The sequence below is a fragment of the Bombina bombina genome, chromosome 4 (assembly GCF_027579735.1).
Source record: "Bombina bombina isolate aBomBom1 chromosome 4, aBomBom1.pri, whole genome shotgun sequence".
Lineage (NCBI taxonomy): Eukaryota > Metazoa > Chordata > Amphibia > Anura > Bombinatoridae > Bombina > Bombina bombina.
Genome location: NC_069502.1, coordinates 970,451,178 through 970,469,759, shown reverse-complemented (window position 1 = coordinate 970,469,759; position 18,582 = coordinate 970,451,178). Strand labels below are relative to the sequence as shown.

The 18,582-nt window shown below is 36.9% G+C and overlaps 2 protein-coding genes across 2 annotated transcripts in view; one reads left to right on the top strand and one right to left on the bottom strand.

The window, feature by feature from the left end:
- The window catches only part of CRNKL1 (crooked neck pre-mRNA splicing factor 1), a 60,723-nt gene extending 60,151 nt beyond the window's left edge, over positions 1-572 (top strand). The window contains exon 14 of the mRNA XM_053712007.1: positions 246-572. Within this exon, the coding sequence (XP_053567982.1) occupies positions 246-419 (174 nt within the window). The 3' untranslated portion in view covers positions 420-572. The remainder of the gene's footprint in view (positions 1-245) is intronic.
- Positions 573-8,113: 7,541 nt separating this feature from the next.
- Positions 8,114-18,582, bottom strand: part of NAA20 (N-alpha-acetyltransferase 20, NatB catalytic subunit) — a 29,754-nt gene continuing 19,285 nt past the window's right edge. The window contains exon 6 of the mRNA XM_053712008.1: positions 8,114-13,065. Within this exon, the coding sequence (XP_053567983.1) occupies positions 12,980-13,065 (86 nt within the window). The 3' untranslated portion in view covers positions 8,114-12,979. The remainder of the gene's footprint in view (positions 13,066-18,582) is intronic.

Here is an 18,582-nt window from a genome sequence, read left to right as displayed (position 1 = left end):
TTGTACTTTTAGTAGAAATTTTTTTTTTAGTATTCATAATTTAACTTGTTTTTAATTGTGTCCCTATTTTAATTGAATTTAAAAGCCATTGTTTTTTTTTTTTTTTTTTGTCTTTTTAAACCTTTACAAAGCAACATCCTTTCGCTTTTTCTTTTTCAACTTTATCTGAAGTTCCAGAACAGACTCAGAAATGTCTCGCCACATTCTTTAATTGTAATTTAATTTCCTAACCCTCCTCTTTCTAGTCGGATGCTGGCTGGGAAGAATATTATGACTATATATTTCCTGAAGATGCTGCCAACCAGCCCAATCTTAAACTCCTGGCGATGGCCAAACTCTGGAAGAAACAGCAAAATAAAGATGACGAGGACAATGAAGAACAGGATCCCGATAAAGATATTGATGAAAGCACTTCCTGACACTGATATTGCAGTGACCTGCTCATTGTTTTTCCTTTTATATATTTCTTATAGTCTTTTTACTTACCTGTATATAATGCCATCATGGACTTGTTTGCTATGCAAAGCTACTTCCCCTTATTTGTAAAATAAATAAATCTATTGAAAAAAGTATATCTGAATACACTTAGCAAATTAATCAGTAGAGTGAATTTTTTATTTCCTAATCATTGTAGAATAGTAAAAGCTCAGCATAAATGTATTTCGCAGAAATTGGTAACTAAGGCATTGACTGCAGTGCCTATCCAGTCAGAGCCATCTAGTAAGTCCTACTTAAAGGGACACTCAAGTCTAAATTAAACTTTTATTATTCAGATAGAGCATGCAATTTTAAACAACTTACCCATTTACTTGCATTAACGAAATGTGCACAGTTTTTTTATATTTAAACTTTGAGTCACCAGCTCCTACTGAATGTGTGCAGGATTTCACAGAATAAACGTATATGCATTTGTGATTGGCTGATGGCTGTCACATGGTATAGGGGGAGTGGAAATAGACATAACTTTTAAAATTGTCCGAAAAAAATATTTTATTAATTTGAAGTTCAGACTAAGTGATATTCTATTGTCTTTAGGATCGTGCATTTGTTGATTATGAAAATTTACTGTATTTTCTGGTCCTTTAATGTCATGTTTTAGCTATAGATAGCTTTGAGGACAAGAGAGAAAAACATAACAGTAGAAAATATGAATTTACTAAATAATGACTGACTAAACCTTACGTATTATAAAGGTCTGGAGTCTAAATACACTGGGGTATGACCTGTAGGAAATGTTACATCAGTGTTAAAAGATGTTCTGTTTTAGCAGCAAAAACAAATGGTTATTTCAGTTCACGTTACTTCATGGTTTAAAGGTTTATAGTGTAAATGAACAGCTTTAAAAACATAAATATTGTCTGCATTAGGAACAGGCTTTAAAATAACTGATTTTATTTTTTTTGTTAATTTATGGTGCTTTTCAAACTGTCACAGATGGCATTGGGGGGGGGGGGGGTGCACCACACTTTTACAGCCCTACAGTAAGCAGAGCTTAATTGCACAGCAGTGTTCTAAAACCTTCTCTGGCACTTACGGGGTTAAAACCAACCATGCATGCTTCAACCAACATTGTGCTAAAGGAACGGGACAAGAGAGAGTTAAAGAAGCATAAATGTCTCTACTTTTAAAAAGAGCATAATCTTCTAAACATACAAATATTTGAAGGCAGTCGTAACCCAAGAATTCTATTCTGTGATTCAGACAGAGCATACAATTTTTTTTTCCACAATTTACTTCTATTATGAAATTTGCTTTGTTGCCATGGTATTTTAGTTTGTAAGTTCCCACAGGAATAGGACCCTCAATTACTCCTGTAGTTGTCAGTCTCTTAAAAATAATTGTATTGTTGTACTTTTATCTTTTGTATCCATGGACAGCGCTGCAGAATCTGCTGGCGCTTTATAAATCATTATTCTTTAAGGCATACATGGGTGGTAGGTGTCTGTAGCAGGAAATAGTGCTCTTGCAAATGGACAACATTCTTACAAAACTGCTGCCTTACATGGCTCCAGACACGTGCATGTTCCTGAGCGTACGTCCCTGTTTTTCAACAAAAGAACAAAGAAAATGTGATAATAGAAGTAAATTAGAAAGTTTTTTTATTATTGCATTAACAACTTTACAATTTTCTTTTAATTTTGCTTAGCTCTCTTGCTATCCTTTTTTAAAGGGACAGTCTACACCCTATTTAAGCCTACCTGTAACTATTTCTGACCACCTATAATCCTCCTCCATATTGATTTTTTTTTTTTATCCATTATTTGTCCGTTGGAAATGGCCACCAAACTCCTCCTCCTCCACCACACGCAGAAAAAAATGCTTACCGAAATAGATGCTGTATAGAGAATTACGCTCCTATCCACTTCACTATCCGGCTGTAGAAAGGAATAAAGATAGTGTTCAGGCGAAATGAAGCAATAAAGAAATGTTCCGGGTTATATTTTACTCATCTCTAATGCGCATGCACAAACTCCATGATCACTGGATAAATCTAACCAATCGTGCATGCTTTAAAGTGCTTGCACCAATATATCTATTTGCAAGTTGCTTGCTGTATGATAGATTGGAAATTGCACAAATGCCACATGTTGGGGAGGATTTAGGGGGCCATTTTATAATGAAAAATGGCCCTGGGGGAATAATTTTTTTTATTATCCAGCCTGGACTTTCAGAAAAAAACGCTGTAGGATTGTCATGGAGGGATCTTTAGGAATATGTAAGTACATAATTGTTGTTGATTGTCCCTTTTAAAGAGTAATTCTAGGTGAGCTCAGGAGCGTGTATGTGTCTTAAAGGGACAGTAAACACCAGAATTTTTGTTGTTTAAAAAGTAATGTGTAATATTTCCAAAATGCATCAATTTCTGAGTGCTGACATCACTAAGCAACTCATCCACTCCCTTGTAATTTCTCGACTACTCCAATAACCTACTAACTGCTCTTCCTCTTCTCCCCCCCCCCCCCTCCTTAATCCATCCTAAATGCCTCTGACAGGCTGATCCACATTTTCTGTCACTATCACTGCACCTCTCTGCAAGTCCCTTCACTGGTTACACATTCACAGCACAATTAAATTCAAAATTCTCACCCTGACTTACAAAGCCCTCACCAACCAACACACATACTTCAGTCTGCCTCCTACGGTCCAACAGTGACCAGCTCCTTGCATCTTTTATTATCACCTCTTCCTATGCTAGACTTGACTTCTCTTGTGCGGCACTTCCTCACACTGTCAGATTTTACCCTAATTTGCCTTTTAAATGCTCCCTAAAGACGTTTTTTTTTTTCATGGAAACCTACCACCCAACTAAGTAAATGAATTCTTACCCAATAATTGCCCTCAACTAACTATTAACATTCTTACCCTCCTAGATTCTTTGGGGAATAGGGCCCTCAATTCCTCCTGTATTTGTCAAATTGTGTCTTGTCACTTACAAGTATTGTATCATTGTTTTTAGGGCTGCAACTAACGATTATTTTCATAATCGATTAATCGGCCGATTATTTTTTCGATTAATCGGATAAAAAGAGAATCAATAATAGTTTTCTATGTTTTAAATAAAATCCACATAATGAGTGTTACAAATATAAACTTCAGACTAAAACTTTACATTAACACAACTGTTTCTTTAATTTTTAAGCAGCAGAGCACAGTTTTTATAATTAAACAAAACCACAAACGGTTTGAAAAGTGGTAGAACTAGAAAGAGTTAGACTATCACTGTTAATAACATTCTGTTATTCACTCTTTCAGAAACTTTGCATTGAAATGCAAAAATCTCAACATGTCCACATGCTTCTGGCTAAGGTTGGTTCTCTGTTTGCCGCTATATTTCCTGCAGCAGAGAAAAGGCTGTTGAGGTGTATAAGTAGGGTTTTGCCAATTTCACCAAAGTGGGATATTTATCTTTGTTAGCTCTTCACCAATGCTAAGTGTTTTCTACCTTGGCAAGGGGCCTCTCAATAAAGTAACCCTTGACTTCATTCTAACATAAAAATATCTTGAATATCTATATGCAATGGTAAATAACCATCTATAAGGTTAGGGGAAATATCTAGTCCGCTCTAAAAATAACGAATATATACTTATAAAGGTTGAATCTGGTACATATTATCACAATTTATTAAAAATATAAAAAAATAAAAAACAAAATCAAAAGCGCTAAGGACTGTATATCAATAACAGGACAAAGCCTTACACATTTATTTATACAGTACATATAATCAGCAATAGCAAGCAATACGCAGATAATAGTGCACATCAACTTAAAGGATTACTGTGAAAAGACTTTTTGTATGTACAACGATTATATAAAAACATTTTTTAATATGAGACTAACAAAATGCAATTACATTCAATGTGTAACGATCCTTTTATCATATTAAAAAATTTTTTTATATTATTCGTCATGACGTAATGAACGACAACCCACTAATATGGGCTGAGCAATCGTTCATTGCTTCCTCCAATCAGCGGCCGTCTAGTTGCATATCATTAATATGCAATTGTCGGCTTGTGCATGCGCATTACGCCCTTGAGCTCACGCATCTGCTTCTGAAGCCTATTTTATCCAGGCATAGACGTCTTTAATGACGTTCCGCAAGTCTGCGCATGCTCATTGCGGCTAGGTGCCGCCATATTCCAACCTCGGTTCTCCGTCCGGATTGCACACCCAGCAACAGTACCCACTGAGTGGGTTTGGAAAATATTTAAAAAATGAAATATAATAGCGGCGAAACAGTAAATATTTGAAAATTAGAGTGATTTGAAAAGTGTATTTTTTCAAATCTTTTAATTGATTTATGCTAAGTTTATTTTTGGTTACAGTGTCCCTTTAAATAACTCCCATCAATCTAGGGGCAAGGTGTAAACAACAAGCTTGGCACTATATCATGCAAAGCATAGTTCCAAATCACCAAATTTAATATAAACAATCCAAATGATGACTATTATATCTGGGTTGCACATAAGCCAGGGGTAGTTGTAAATGTATACTGTCCTGAAAAAGTGAAAAGTAGACGTCCTTTAGGCTAAGGACATAACCATAAAACACAATACCATGTGCAGGAGTTCATTGGAGTGAAGCAGCTGGTGTTGTGCACAGACCAACTAATTGATTATGAGATTCGTTGACAACTATTTTCATAATCGATTATGACGATTAGTTGTTGCAGCTCTAATTGTTTTACTTATATCAATTGTACCCACGGACAGCACTGTGAAATATGTTAGCTCCTTTTACATAAAGAAGAAGAATATTGCAAACAATGTTGACAGACATCTACATGCACACTCCTGAGCTCATAACAGCCTACCTAGCTTTACACTTCAACAAAGTATATCTAGAGTACAAAACAAATTTGATACTAGAAGTAAATTGGAAAGTTGTTTAAAATTGCACATTTTCCGAATCATAAAAGTTTTATTTTGACTTTACTGTCCGTTTACTCTATTTTTTTAATACATATTATAGTAAGTTGTATTCATCCCTAGGGAACTGTAAAAACATTGGAGACTAGAGGCAAGTCTGACTGACCGAAGCACGGAGTTCCATATAATAGATGCAGTTCTAGAAAAGTGTTGAGAAGTAGGTTATAGGCAGAGCAGGCAGCTAGGGGAGTGTTTGCAAACCAGTGTTAATTTTGGCAGCAAATTTCTATTTAGTCTTAGTTTTAGTCTTTTGACTAAAATTCCATTTTAGTTTTAGTCGTATTTTAGTCACCTGAATTGTTTTAGTTTTAGTCGACTGAATCTCCAGTAGATTTTAGTCGACTAAAATCTTAGGGGTGTAGTTAAAGTGTAATGTATTATTTAAGCATTTCTCTATAATTTGCAAACTGATTATATACTCCAGGAATAAACATAACACCTGTTAATATTTATGATATTAAGGTTTAAACATGCAATACAGACACAGATTTAGCCGTTGTGATATATAACACCTTTATTAAGCTTAAAATTAAATAAAACCAAGTTTCATAAACAAACAGAAGTGTAACTTTAAAATATAAAAAAAAAAACCTGTAAACTGTATTGGCTGTATTGTATTACCCATAATAAAAACTAACAGTTCTCTGTTACTAATTAAAACAAGTATCAAGTAACTCAACACAACAAAAAGTTTCTGCAGCTAGCACAGGCACAGCATAACAAACTCATATTCGTGGGTTATGCTTATTTCTATAGGAAGAATTAATTCATTGTTCACAGATTTGAAAACAATTTGGCAACGATATTAGCACTGCTCTAGAATTTCCAAACTCATTATATACTCCTGGAGTAAAGGCTTATTAACCTGTTTCTATTTATGGTATTAAGGTTTGAACATGCAATACAGATTTAACTGTTGTGGTTTATAACGTCTTTATCTTAAAATTTAATAAAATTAAGTTTTGTAAAATTTACAAAAAAACAGTAATTGGATATGGATTGATTATAACACCCTGCATAAAATGTTTTTTGTCAGCAAATTTTGATTTAGTTTTAGTCATAGTCTTTTGACTAAAATGCCATTTTAGTTTTAGTCGTATTTTAGTCACCAGAATTTCATCAGTTTTATAGTCATTTTAGTCGACCAAATTAACACTGTTGCAAACAAGAGCTAAAATATAGGCGGGTGCAGTGTTGATGGAGGCTTTGTATGTTAGGGTAAAAGTTTTGAATTCTTAAGTCAATGGAGGGTTCGGCAGAGACGTACGCAGATATGTAATGATGCCTCAGGAAGAGGGGCATGGCCGAGGTGTTCATAATGGATTACAGTTGGGACAGGCTACTGCTTAGGAGACCAGAGAGTTGCAGCAAATAAGTGAGTGAATAACCATCTTTATTATTAGTGACCCATACATATTAGTGAGGGGTCACTGTGAAGGGATTCCATAAAGTGAAATATTTGGCTTTATTTTGAAGTAGTAGCTCACGTTCTTTGGAGAGATAACTTGGGCATGATTCACCCTATAATGCCTAACCTTGGCACCCCAGATGTTACAGAACTACATTACACATGATGCTAGAGTGCCTAAGCATCAAGGGAATATAGTTTCAAAACATCTGGGGTGTCAAGTTTAGCCATCACTGCATACTAATCCTTCCCTATAGAGAAACATGAGTTTTGCCACCTAAACTGTCTCACTGGAGTAGGGAGGGATTCCCAAATGATTATGTCTTCAGTATGAAGTCCTTTCACCATTTCCAACAAGCTAACATCACTGAATTAGCGAGGTGTTACAGGAAGTCCCTTGTAGGAAAGTCACATTTTCCAATCTGAGGTCCATGCACAGTTCCCCAACATCACACCGACTCTGAGGTAGCAAGGTGTCTTCTTCCTAGAATAGCTCATGTCCTGTGCAGGATAGAGGGGGCCAGCATGCTTTTTGAGGTGCACCTCTTTATCATGCCCATGACTCGGTGGCAACAGGCTATATGCTCAGCTGTAACATGCTAATTAACCTACTACTCCATGTGCATAAAATATATCAGCAATTAATAACTTCATAAAATTGTTTATATGCTTTTAAAGTGATGTACTCAGGTAAGCAGCTGATTTTAAAGCTGCTGCTGACACAACCTAAGAGCTGAGCTTGATTTCTTATGTTGCCTCTTGTTTACGTAGTTATATAACTAATATTGCAGTGGTGAAACATATATCAGTATGTGTAGGCTTTAACAGACAATCCACTCCTTGAAATAAAGGTAAATGAGCTATTTGTACACAATGTAATACACTGCAGCAGGTAAAATGGATCAAGTGGAGAGTCCCTTTAAAACTGGCATTTGTCAGTCATATTTGCAGTGTTTAAGTCTATGCTCCTTAAATGCTTTGTTTTTCTTATCCCATTTGCTGTAGTTATTTAGGACCTCCCGCACTAATTAAACAATCCCTGTGTAACATGTTGCACGGTAAGCGCTATGGGAAACTACAGTAGGTGAGGGTGTACTATATAATGTAACTGCCAATTAATAATAATAAAAAAACCTTGTCAGTTTTGTAAGTGGTTTACTTTCCTAATAATATGTACTAGGGCTGTATAATGCACTATGAACAGAATGTGCGATGACCCTCTCTAGCTGTAAGGGTAGAATGTGGCATTCTGTGCAATATCATATAAATAAAAAGTCTGGAACAGCAGCAAGTTTTATTGAGTCTCCTTTTCACATCAGCCATTTACAGCTTCATTAATGCTGGATTCAAATGCAGCACATTACACAGCAATGCATCCGATCAGCAAGCAGATTGGATAAAGCAAATATATATGGTTCTTGGGCAAAGGTACTAAATGGCATGAAGTCATATCTACATGTGTAGTTAGTATGGACAGCTTAAGGCAAAGCATAGTGCAAAAACAACAAGCTCAGCATGTAAATTTAGCACTAGAGACCCTGGAATGCTATGTGTTTAACCCCACAAGTGTGTTAAACACATAGTAAAAGTACTGCTAGGGAGCCACAGAGCACAGCTGGTCTTTAGAGGATACAACTGCACAGCCAATCAGCAGCAGGAATTGCACGACTCGGCTATGAAAACTGTCATTTTCTAGAAACCAGCAGTTCTCTGCAGCCTCTGAGCTGTGTTTAACCCCCCCTCCCACAAAGGGGTTAACACACAGCATTGCAGGGTCACTTGTGCTAAAATGACATGCTTTAACAAATTAGAGCTTATGATTTTTTGCACTGTCTATTTAAAAAACACAAATACTGCTATTGTGTTTTCATCTGAAAGAAAGAAACGTATATTGATTACTGCAATAAAAAACAAATATGTGCATTAAATTAGCAGGGATTTGCTGTCAGGCAAACATTTATATAGATCACTGCTCTTTACACACAGACAAAACATTTAAATCAAAACCAGGAAACAAAACTAAGGGACAAAATTAATTTAAAAAAAAAAAGAAAAAGGGCATTAAAGTAAATTTTCCTTTTGCATCTAAAATAATATGTTTTACAATATATATTTAAGGTTTTCGTAGTTTGGGAAAACAAAATGTTCCTGAGTTGAGAGGAAAAAAAACTATATACCAGTTTGCTCTTGCTTGTAAAGGAATCTCCCACTCCACCATAAAAGATAAGTTGCCTTCTGCAGCCAGTGACTAACTGCTATTCAAAGTTGTCTACAAAACATGAACTTCATTTTAAATTGCTGTAACAACCTTTTTAAAGCTTAAAGGGCCATAATACCCAAATGTTTAAAGGTAAGGTAAAGTTTATGGTAAGTTAAAGCATATAATCTATCTAATAAATAACCTTAAGCTAATCGCTAACTTTATTTTGTTGTTTATTTTGTATTTTACATCAAATTAAAACTTTATATTTGATACCGTTTTCGCCGAATCTCCTCCCCCATGCCACTTCCGTGTTTATATCTCTCCTCTCATCGAGCGTTCTCAGCCCTCTGCTTACGTAAGCTCAATGCGCGTTCACAGACTATTTCATATGCGCATGCGCCACTTCCCCCACTGACCGATACAAACTTTTAAATTGTAACCATTTAAATTGCATATATAAATAAAGACCGTACACATGTAAATACATATTCATTGTAAAAAACTCACTTGCTGCGCCGATCGTTCCAATTGTTATTATGATACTAAAACAATCGCTACAGAGCAAGCAGTGAGTATGCGCGAATCACGAACGAGCACGGGTGGAAGTAGCTTGAGTTTAGTCGGACGCATGCGCTCAGTCAGCGAGTGACGTAGGAATGGATGGGCTAAACCCCTGAAGGGGAAACAACTGATTGGACTATAATATAGCTCTCATCTGTCAATCAAAATTTAGAAAATGTCGGGCGGACGAAAGATTGCTGTCGGAACAGTACTTCTAAGCGAGAAAATAAAGTAATTAAGAGAATTACTGTCATAATGATGAATTAAACTTATGCTAATTTTTAAAGTTATAAACGATAGCGTTTAGTTATATGCTCAACTTTACCTTACCTTTAAACACTTGAAAGTGATGAAGTATATAGCTGTAAAAAGCTGACTAGAAAATATCACCTTTACATCTCTATGTAAAAAAAGAAAGATATTTTACCTCAAAAGTTCCTCAGCCACATCCCATTGTAAAGGATTTCTAAGCAGCATATCAGTATGTCTGTCCTGGGACAGCTGAAGGGATGAGCCTTGTGCACTTATGTTATTTACCTATTCAGTTTAAGGAAGTTTACAATAAAATTAATTAGTTAAGTCAAATCTCAAGAGATCACAGTAAAAGAGTTCATGACCTCAGCACTGCTGATGCTGATTGGCTGCTGTTCATTTCTTTTTATTCATTTTTTTTTTTTTTTTTTTTTACCTGCAGCTGGGAGCAGCGGAGTATAACTTTTTACACAGAACTTACTCTGCTGAGCTGAGGAGATTGTGAGGTAAAATATCTTCCTTTTTTACATAGAGATGCTCAGGTGATATTTTCCTGTCAGCTTTTTACAGTTATACTGCATTAGTTTCAAGTGATTTAGCATATGAGTATTATGTCCCTTTAACCCTTTATGTTTAAAGGGACAGTAGCATTTTTTTATATTTGCATTAGAAATTACTGCATTGCAAACTATCTGTATATAAAAAATGGTTTAAAGGCATTTAAAACTGTCAATTTATAAGCAAAAGCAGCATTGTTTGACAGTCAAAGAACACACCTTTGTTTACCGTACCTCCTGTAGCCAATTATGTGCAGGATCTCATTTATGTTTTCTCCTATCAACCAACCACTGTGCAGCGTGTAGGAGTATTAGGGTACCAAATTCCACAAAATGGACTCCCAGCCTCTCTGTGTGGAAAAGTTACAATTTTCATGTTTAAAATTGCAGGAAAAATAAATAATGGAAGTTTTTTTCCAGTATGCATAAATATTTTATAGGGAATTACATCTCAAGTTTGATTTCCGTTTACTTAGTGCTCTTTCATATACATTTTTTAAAAATGTTTTTAAAGTTTTAACCTTTTAACGCCGTTAGGACATTGTATTCCGTCTGATTTTTGCTGGGCTTTAGCGCTGAAGGACGGAATATAACGTCCTAACCGCTTGGCTTTCCTGAAGCCACTGTGCTTCCCTGATGGGATCGCGGTCTGGAGGGCGTTCCTAGCATCAAAAGGACGCCCCCTGGCGCGATCCCATGCACAATCGCGAGATTTCGATTTGTTTACATCGAAACATTTGTTTTGACGTAGACACGTTAACCCCGGCACGAAAGGGTTAAACGTCCCATTAAAATGTATTTAAAAAAAAAAAAAAAAGTATCGGAACAAAAACAGGTCAGATAAAAGTGTGTCTAAGTGTGTGAATTATGTACATGTGACAGACTGTCAAATCATTTAAGAGTCTTTAGAATTAAAAGGTACATTGTACACTAGGTTTTTCTTTGCATAAATGTTTTGTAGGGGGATCCATTTATAAAGCCCATCTGGGAGTGTTTTTGTAAGAATGTAGAGTTTGAAAATCAGCACAATGTTATTTAAAAACAAGCTAAACTCCTTACATGTTTACTGATGTCTACAGACTCCTGGTTGTTTAAAGGGTGTTTTCATATACGGGGGTGGGGGGGTCTGCTCTTCTTGCTTTCCCAGCCTCTTTCACTGGGTGTCCCAGCCTAACCTCATCAACGCTAAACTGGGAGCTTCCAAGTTTTTAAATGGTTTTATACTAGATTTTTTAGATCAGTATCTGTGCATATTATTCTTTATAGTAGTATCTACTACATGCAGTTATATGAAAATTTGTGCTAACCGTCCCTTTAAACTGCTGGGTACAACCTGGGTTACTGCTCATCATACTACTGTTTTCCCTCCTGTACCTGCAAATCTCTTTAAAGCCATACTCTTATTTTAACTAATTACAGAATCCAGCTGTTAAAGTTCTACATTTTATTCTAGAAACCGCCATCTTGTCGCATCCTGCGACAGAAGCAGTGCGCTTTCACTGTAATATTATGGCTTTTTTTTTTTTTACAGTTGCACCTTTCACTTCAGCTCACATAATAGAGAGCAGACGAGTTACATTTTTGCACAGTTTAAAAGTTACATAAACATAATCTGCAAGATGGCGGCCCTCAGTGTTAAGATGAAGAGCTTCACTAACTGATATTTGCAAGGGTTAAAATAAGAGAATAACTTTAAAGAGAGCTGCAGCCACAGGGGGAAACCAATAGCATGGCGAGTAGTAACCTGCTACTGTAGTTGTACTCAGCAGTCTAATGTCACTTTAAGGTAATTTTTGTTAACAGGTAGCCCTGGCAGGAAATGTTGCCCTTTTTTTTACCAGCAGCCCGCATCATATACACATAGTCCACAATGACACAAAAACTGTAAACATAAATCCCTTCTGTCCCCCTCCCCAAATAAAATCGTTTCAGCATTTTGTGATCAAACAAAGGGGCAACAGACAATGTTAATTTAGGGCCATAAATTAAGCTCTTACATGAAAAAGAAAAATATTTTCACTTTTCTATGAAATAAACACAAAAAAATGATCAGTGAAAATGAGTGATCAACTTTAGGAAAGACATCCTACTTATGATTATGTGATTTGGGACCTTTGTATGTAGTTATGAAGAAAATCTCATTGCATATCTTACCTAAAAATGTGACTGGTTCCTATATATGCAAAACACACTGATGGACTCATCTATGGTCAAAGCAAGACAAGATATGATTCACCTGTTTCAGAAGCATTTATCTCAAACTCCACTGACCAAAAGTCCAACAAAACCAAAATAGCAGCGATAATAGCTTTGAAATGTCATCACAATCATGATATTCAAAGGATTTGTTAAACATACGGTTTGTTCACCTTCCTTTCTTGTAAAGAAGCAAACTATAGTGGCACAACAGCCTGATGTAATCACATGACTACAAATGCCACATGCAAGTGGCCACCATGTGTGCCATTTACCATTGTGAATGGATTTAAAGAATATTTTAGTACTTAGGTTTGATTTATAAACCATGTAGATGAGCTTCATCACTTTGCCCAAGAACCAAAGCTAAGGTTATTCAATGTCTTCTGGTCGCACTGGGTGCGGTAAGGGTATGATCGATTTTTTCTCTGTATCTCTTGATAGGGCTTTCCTCATATCTGAAAAACAGAATGCATTAAAGCAATGTGTTACATATGTTCAACAGCTCCCAACAAGCATCCAAAACACTGATTTAAATTTGCACCTTCTCTTAATTCTGCCAAACGTCCACTAATCTGATCTTGCGCAGAAATAAAGTAATATTCCACAGTTAAAGCCAGTTGTCAGATGAACACTACTGGTCTAAATTTTCATGTGCGTGGTTTTCGAATACACAACTGTTTAAGGTATAATCAAATGAAAAATATATTTAAAGATGCCTGATGGGCAGGACAGGTGTGAAAAACGGTGCTATAAAATAATCACTTTTTGTTCCCTTTAACGCTCTTGGGACGTTCCATGCCTTCCTAAATGCACTGGGCTTTAACATCCTTAGGACAGCGTCCTGCTCCCTTCTGTGTACAAACACTAATTAATCAGACTAGAGTACGTGCCTAGCAACACAGGTAGTCTCCCAGTAGCCAATCAGCGCAGTTTTTGAAGCACATGATCACAGTGACAATCATGTGCTTCCTTTTTTGTTCATCATCTGAATGAGGACAGATGTGTCCATCCCTGAAAGGGTTAAATAGGGCATATAGTTTTTTTTTATGATGCAAAATAAAGTGATGAAAACATAATTTATGTAAGAACTTACCTGATAAATTAATTTCTTTCATATTGGCAAGAGTCCATGAGCTAGAGACGTATGGGATAGCAATACCCAAGATGTGAAACTCATAAAAACAGCCATTTTCCGCTGAAAAAATGAAATCCACACCCAAAAGAATAAGTTTCTATTATAAAATGCAAAGAAAAAAAATTAAAACATAAGCAGAGGAATCAAACTGAAACAGCTGCCTGTAGAACTTTTCTACCAAAAACTGCTTCCGAAGAGGCAAATACATCAAAACGGTAGAATTTAGTAAATGTAAAGAAGACCAAGTTGCTGCTTTTCAAATCTGATCAACTGAAGCTTCATTCTTAAAAGCCCATGAAGAGGGACTGATCTAGTAGAATGAGCTGTGATTCTCTGAGGCGGAGCCTGACCCGACTCCAAATAAGCCTGATAAATCAAAAGCTTTAACCAAGATGCCAAGGAAATGGCAAAAGCTTTCTGACCTTTCCTAGAACCAGAAAATACAACAAATAGACTAGAAGTCTTCCTGAAATCTTTAGTAGCTTCAACAAAATATTTCAGAGCTCTTGCAACATCCAGAGAATGTAAGGATCTCTCCAAAGAATTCTTAGGACATAAAGAAGGGACAACAATTTCCCTATTAATGTTGCTAGAATTCACAACCTTAGGTAGAAATTTAAATGAAGTCCGCAAAACTGCCTTATCTTGATGGAAAATCAGAAAAGGAGACTCACAAGAAAGAGCAGATAATTCGGAAAACTCTTCTAGCAGAAGAGATAGCCAAAAGGAACAACACTTTCCAAGAAAGTAGTTTAATATCCAATGAATGCATAGGCTCAAAAGGAGGAGCCTGTAAAGGCTTCAAAACCAAATTAAGACTCCAAGGAGGAGAAATTGATTTAATGACAGGCTTGATACGGACCAAAGCCTGTACAAAACAGTGAATATCAGGAAGCTTAGCAATCTTTCTTTGAAAAAAAAAAAAATAGAAAGAGCAGAGATTTGTCCCTTCAAGGAACTTGCAGACAAACCTTTATCCAAACCATCCTGAATAAACTGTAAAATTCTAGGAATTCTAAAAGAATGTCAGGAGAATTTATGAGAAGAATACCATGAAATATAAGTCTTCCAGGCTCGATAATAAATCTTCCTAGAGACATATTTACGAGCCTGCAACATAGTATCAATCACTGAGTCAGAGAAACCTCTATGACTTAGAACTAAGCGTTCAATTTCCATACCTTCAAATTTAATGATTTGAGATCCTGATGGAAAAACGGCCCTTGAGACAGAAGGACTGGTCTTAAAGGAAGTGGCCAGGGTTGGCAACTGGAAATCCGGACAAGATCCACATACCAGAACCTGTGAGGCCATGCTGGTGCTACCAGAAACACAAACGATCGTTCCATGATGATCTTGGAGATTGCTCTTGGAAGAAGAGCTAAAGGCGGGAAGATATAAGCAGGTTGGTAAACCAAGGAACTGCTAACGCATCCACCAACTCTGCCTGAAGATCCCTGGACCTGGACAGGTACCTAGGAAGTTTCTTGTTTAGATGTGAAGCCATCAGATCTATTTCCGGAAGATCCCACATCTGAACAATCTGAAAAAACACATCTGGATGAAGCAACCACTCCCCCAGATGTAAATTCTGACGGCTGACATAATCCGCCTCCCAATTGTCTACACCTGGGATATGTACCGCAGAAATTAGACAAGAGCTGGATTCCGCCCAAGAAAGTATCCGAGATACTTCTTTCATAGCTAGGGGACTGAGTCCCACCCTGATGATTGACATATGCCACAGTTGTGATATTGTCTGTCTGAAAACAAATGAATGGTTCTCTCTACAACAGAGGCCAAAACCTGAAGAGCCCTGAAAATAGCACAGAGTTCTAAAATGTTGATTGGTAACCTCGCCTCTTGAGATTTCCAAACCCCTTGTGCTGTCAGAGATCCCCAGACAGCTCCCCAACCTGAAAGACTTGCATCTGTTGTGATCACAGTCCAGGTTGGACGAACAAAAGAGGCCCCTTGAACTATACAATTGTGATCTAACCACCAAGTCAGACAGAGTCGACCATTGGGATTTAAGGATATTAATTGTGATATCTTTGTATAATCCCTGCACCATTGATTCAGCATACAAAGCTGGAGAGGTCTCATATGAAAATGAGCAAAGGGGATTGCGTCCGATGCTGCAGTCATGAGACCTAAAACTTTCATGCACAAAGCTACTGAAGGGAATGATTGAGACTGAAGGTTCCGACAAGCTGAAACCAATTTTATTTGTCTCTTGTCTGTTAGATACAGTGTCCATGACTCTGTCTCTATCTGAAAACTTTAAAAGGTGACCCTTGTCTGAGGAATCAAGGAATTCTTTGGTAAATTGATCCTCCAACCATGTCTTTGAAGAAACAACACTAGTTGATTTGTTTGAGATTCGGTAGAATGTAAAGACTGAGCTAGTACAAACATATCGTCCAAATAAGGAAACACCGCAATACTCTGTTCTCTGATTACAGAGAGTAGGGCACGAGAACCTTTGAAAAAATCCTTGGAGCTGTCGCTAGGCCAAATGGAAGAGCGAAAAATTGGTAATGCTTGTCTAGAGAAGAGAATCTCAGAAACCGATAGTGTTCTGGATGAATCTGAATATGAAGATATGCATCCTGTAAGTCTATCGTGGACATATACCGGTAATGCCCTTGCTGAACAAAAGGCAGAATAGTCCTTATAGTCACCATTTTGAAAGTTGGCACTCATACAAAATTATTCAAAATTTTCAGATCCAGAACTTGCCTGAATGAATTTTCTTTCTTTGGGATAATGAACAGATTTGAATAAAACCCCAGACCCTGTTCCTGGAACGGAACTGGTATGATTACCCCTGAGAACTCTAGATCTGAAACGCACATCAGAAAAGCCTGAGCCTTCACTGGATTTATTGGGACTTGGTGAGAGAGAAAAAATCTTCTCACAGGAGGTCTTACTCTGAATCCTATTCGATACCCTTGAGACACAATACTCTGAATCCAATGATTTTGGACAGAATCTGCCCAAATGTTTTGGAAAATTTTTAATCTGCCCCCCACCAGCTGAGCTGGAATGAGGGCCGCACCTTCATGCAGACTTGGGGGCTGGCTTTGGTTTCTTAAACGGCTTGGATTTATTCCAACTTGAAGGTTTCCAATTGGAACCAGATTCTTTGGGGGAAGGATTGGCTTTCTGTTCCTTATTCTGTCGAAAAGAATGGAAAAAATTAGAAACTTTAGTTTTATGCTAGACATATCAGGGTCTGTTTCCTGTTGCGCTAAGCTTTCCAACCAAAAAGTTGATGCAGCTGCATCATCAGCCACAGAAATGGCAGACCTGAGAAGATAGCCAGAATATAAATAAGCTTTCCTTAGATAAGATTCAAGTTTCCTACCTAAAGGGTCCTTAAAGGAAGTACTATCTTCCATAGGAATAGTAGTACGTTTAGCAAGAGTAGAAAATAGCCCCATCAACTTTGGGGATTTTTTCTTAAAACTCCAATCTAACTGTTGGCAAAGGATACAACTTTTTGAACCTAGAAGAAGGACTAAAAGAAGTACCAGGCATATTCCATTCCTTTGAAATCATATCAGAAATAGCATCAGGATCTGGAAAAACCTCTGGAGTAACCACAGGAGGTTTTCTAAACAGAAATTAAACGTTTACTAGTTTTAGTATCAAGAGGACTAGTTTACTCAATATCCAAAGTAATCAACACCTCTTAACAAGGAACAAATATACTCCATCTTAAAGAGATAAGAAGATTTGTCAGTGTCAATATCTGAGGTAGGATCTTCTGAATTAGACAGATCCTCATCAGAGGAGGATAATTCAGTATGTTGTCGGTCATTTGAAATTTCATCAACTATGAGAAGTTTTAAAAGACCTTTTACGTTTATTAGAAGGTGGAATAGCAGACAAAGCCTTCTGAATCGCATCAGCAATAAAATCTTTTATATTCACAGGGATATCATGTACATTAGATGTTGAAGGAATAACAGGCATTGTACTAGTACTGATGGATACATTCTCTGCATGTAAAAGCTTATTTTGACAACTATTACATACCAAAGCTGGAGATATAATCTCTGCTAATTTACAACAGATACACTTATGTTTGGTAGAACTGTTATCAGGCAGCAGGAATCCAACAGTGGTTTCTGAGACAGGATCAGATTGAGACATCTTGCAAATGTAAGAGAAAAAACAACATATAAAGCAAAATTATCCATTTCCTTATATGGCAGTTTCAGGAATGGGGAAAAAATGCAAACAGCATAGCCCTCTGAGCATAGAAAAAGGCAAGGAGCATATAGGAAGTGGGGTTTAAATAAATTATTTATTTGGCAGCAAGTATGACGCACAATGCAAAATGACATTTTTTGGCGCTAACAACATCAGGAAATGACGCAACTCGCGTCATGGCAGACGCAACCTTGTGCAAGGAAACCTGGCATCAACTAAGACGCCGGAAATAATGAATTTGCGTCACCGAACGTAAGTCTGCACCAAAAAAATTCTCGCGCCAAGAACGATGCAATAAATATCAGCATTTTGCAACCTCACAAGCCTAATTTTGCCCGCGAAATTAATGAAAACGCAGTCAATTTGAAGAAAAGACTATACCCCAATTTGAAGAAAAGACTATACTCCCTTCACATCCCTCTGACATTCACTGTACTCAGAGGTATCGGGCTTCAAAATGCTGAGAAGCATATCACAGAAGAAAATCAAGCACAAACTTACTTCACCACCTCCATAGGGAGGCAAAGTTTGTAAAACTGAATTGTGGGTGTGATGAGGGGTTTATTTATAGGCATTTTGAGGTTTGGGAAACTTTGCCCCTCCTAGTAGGATTGTA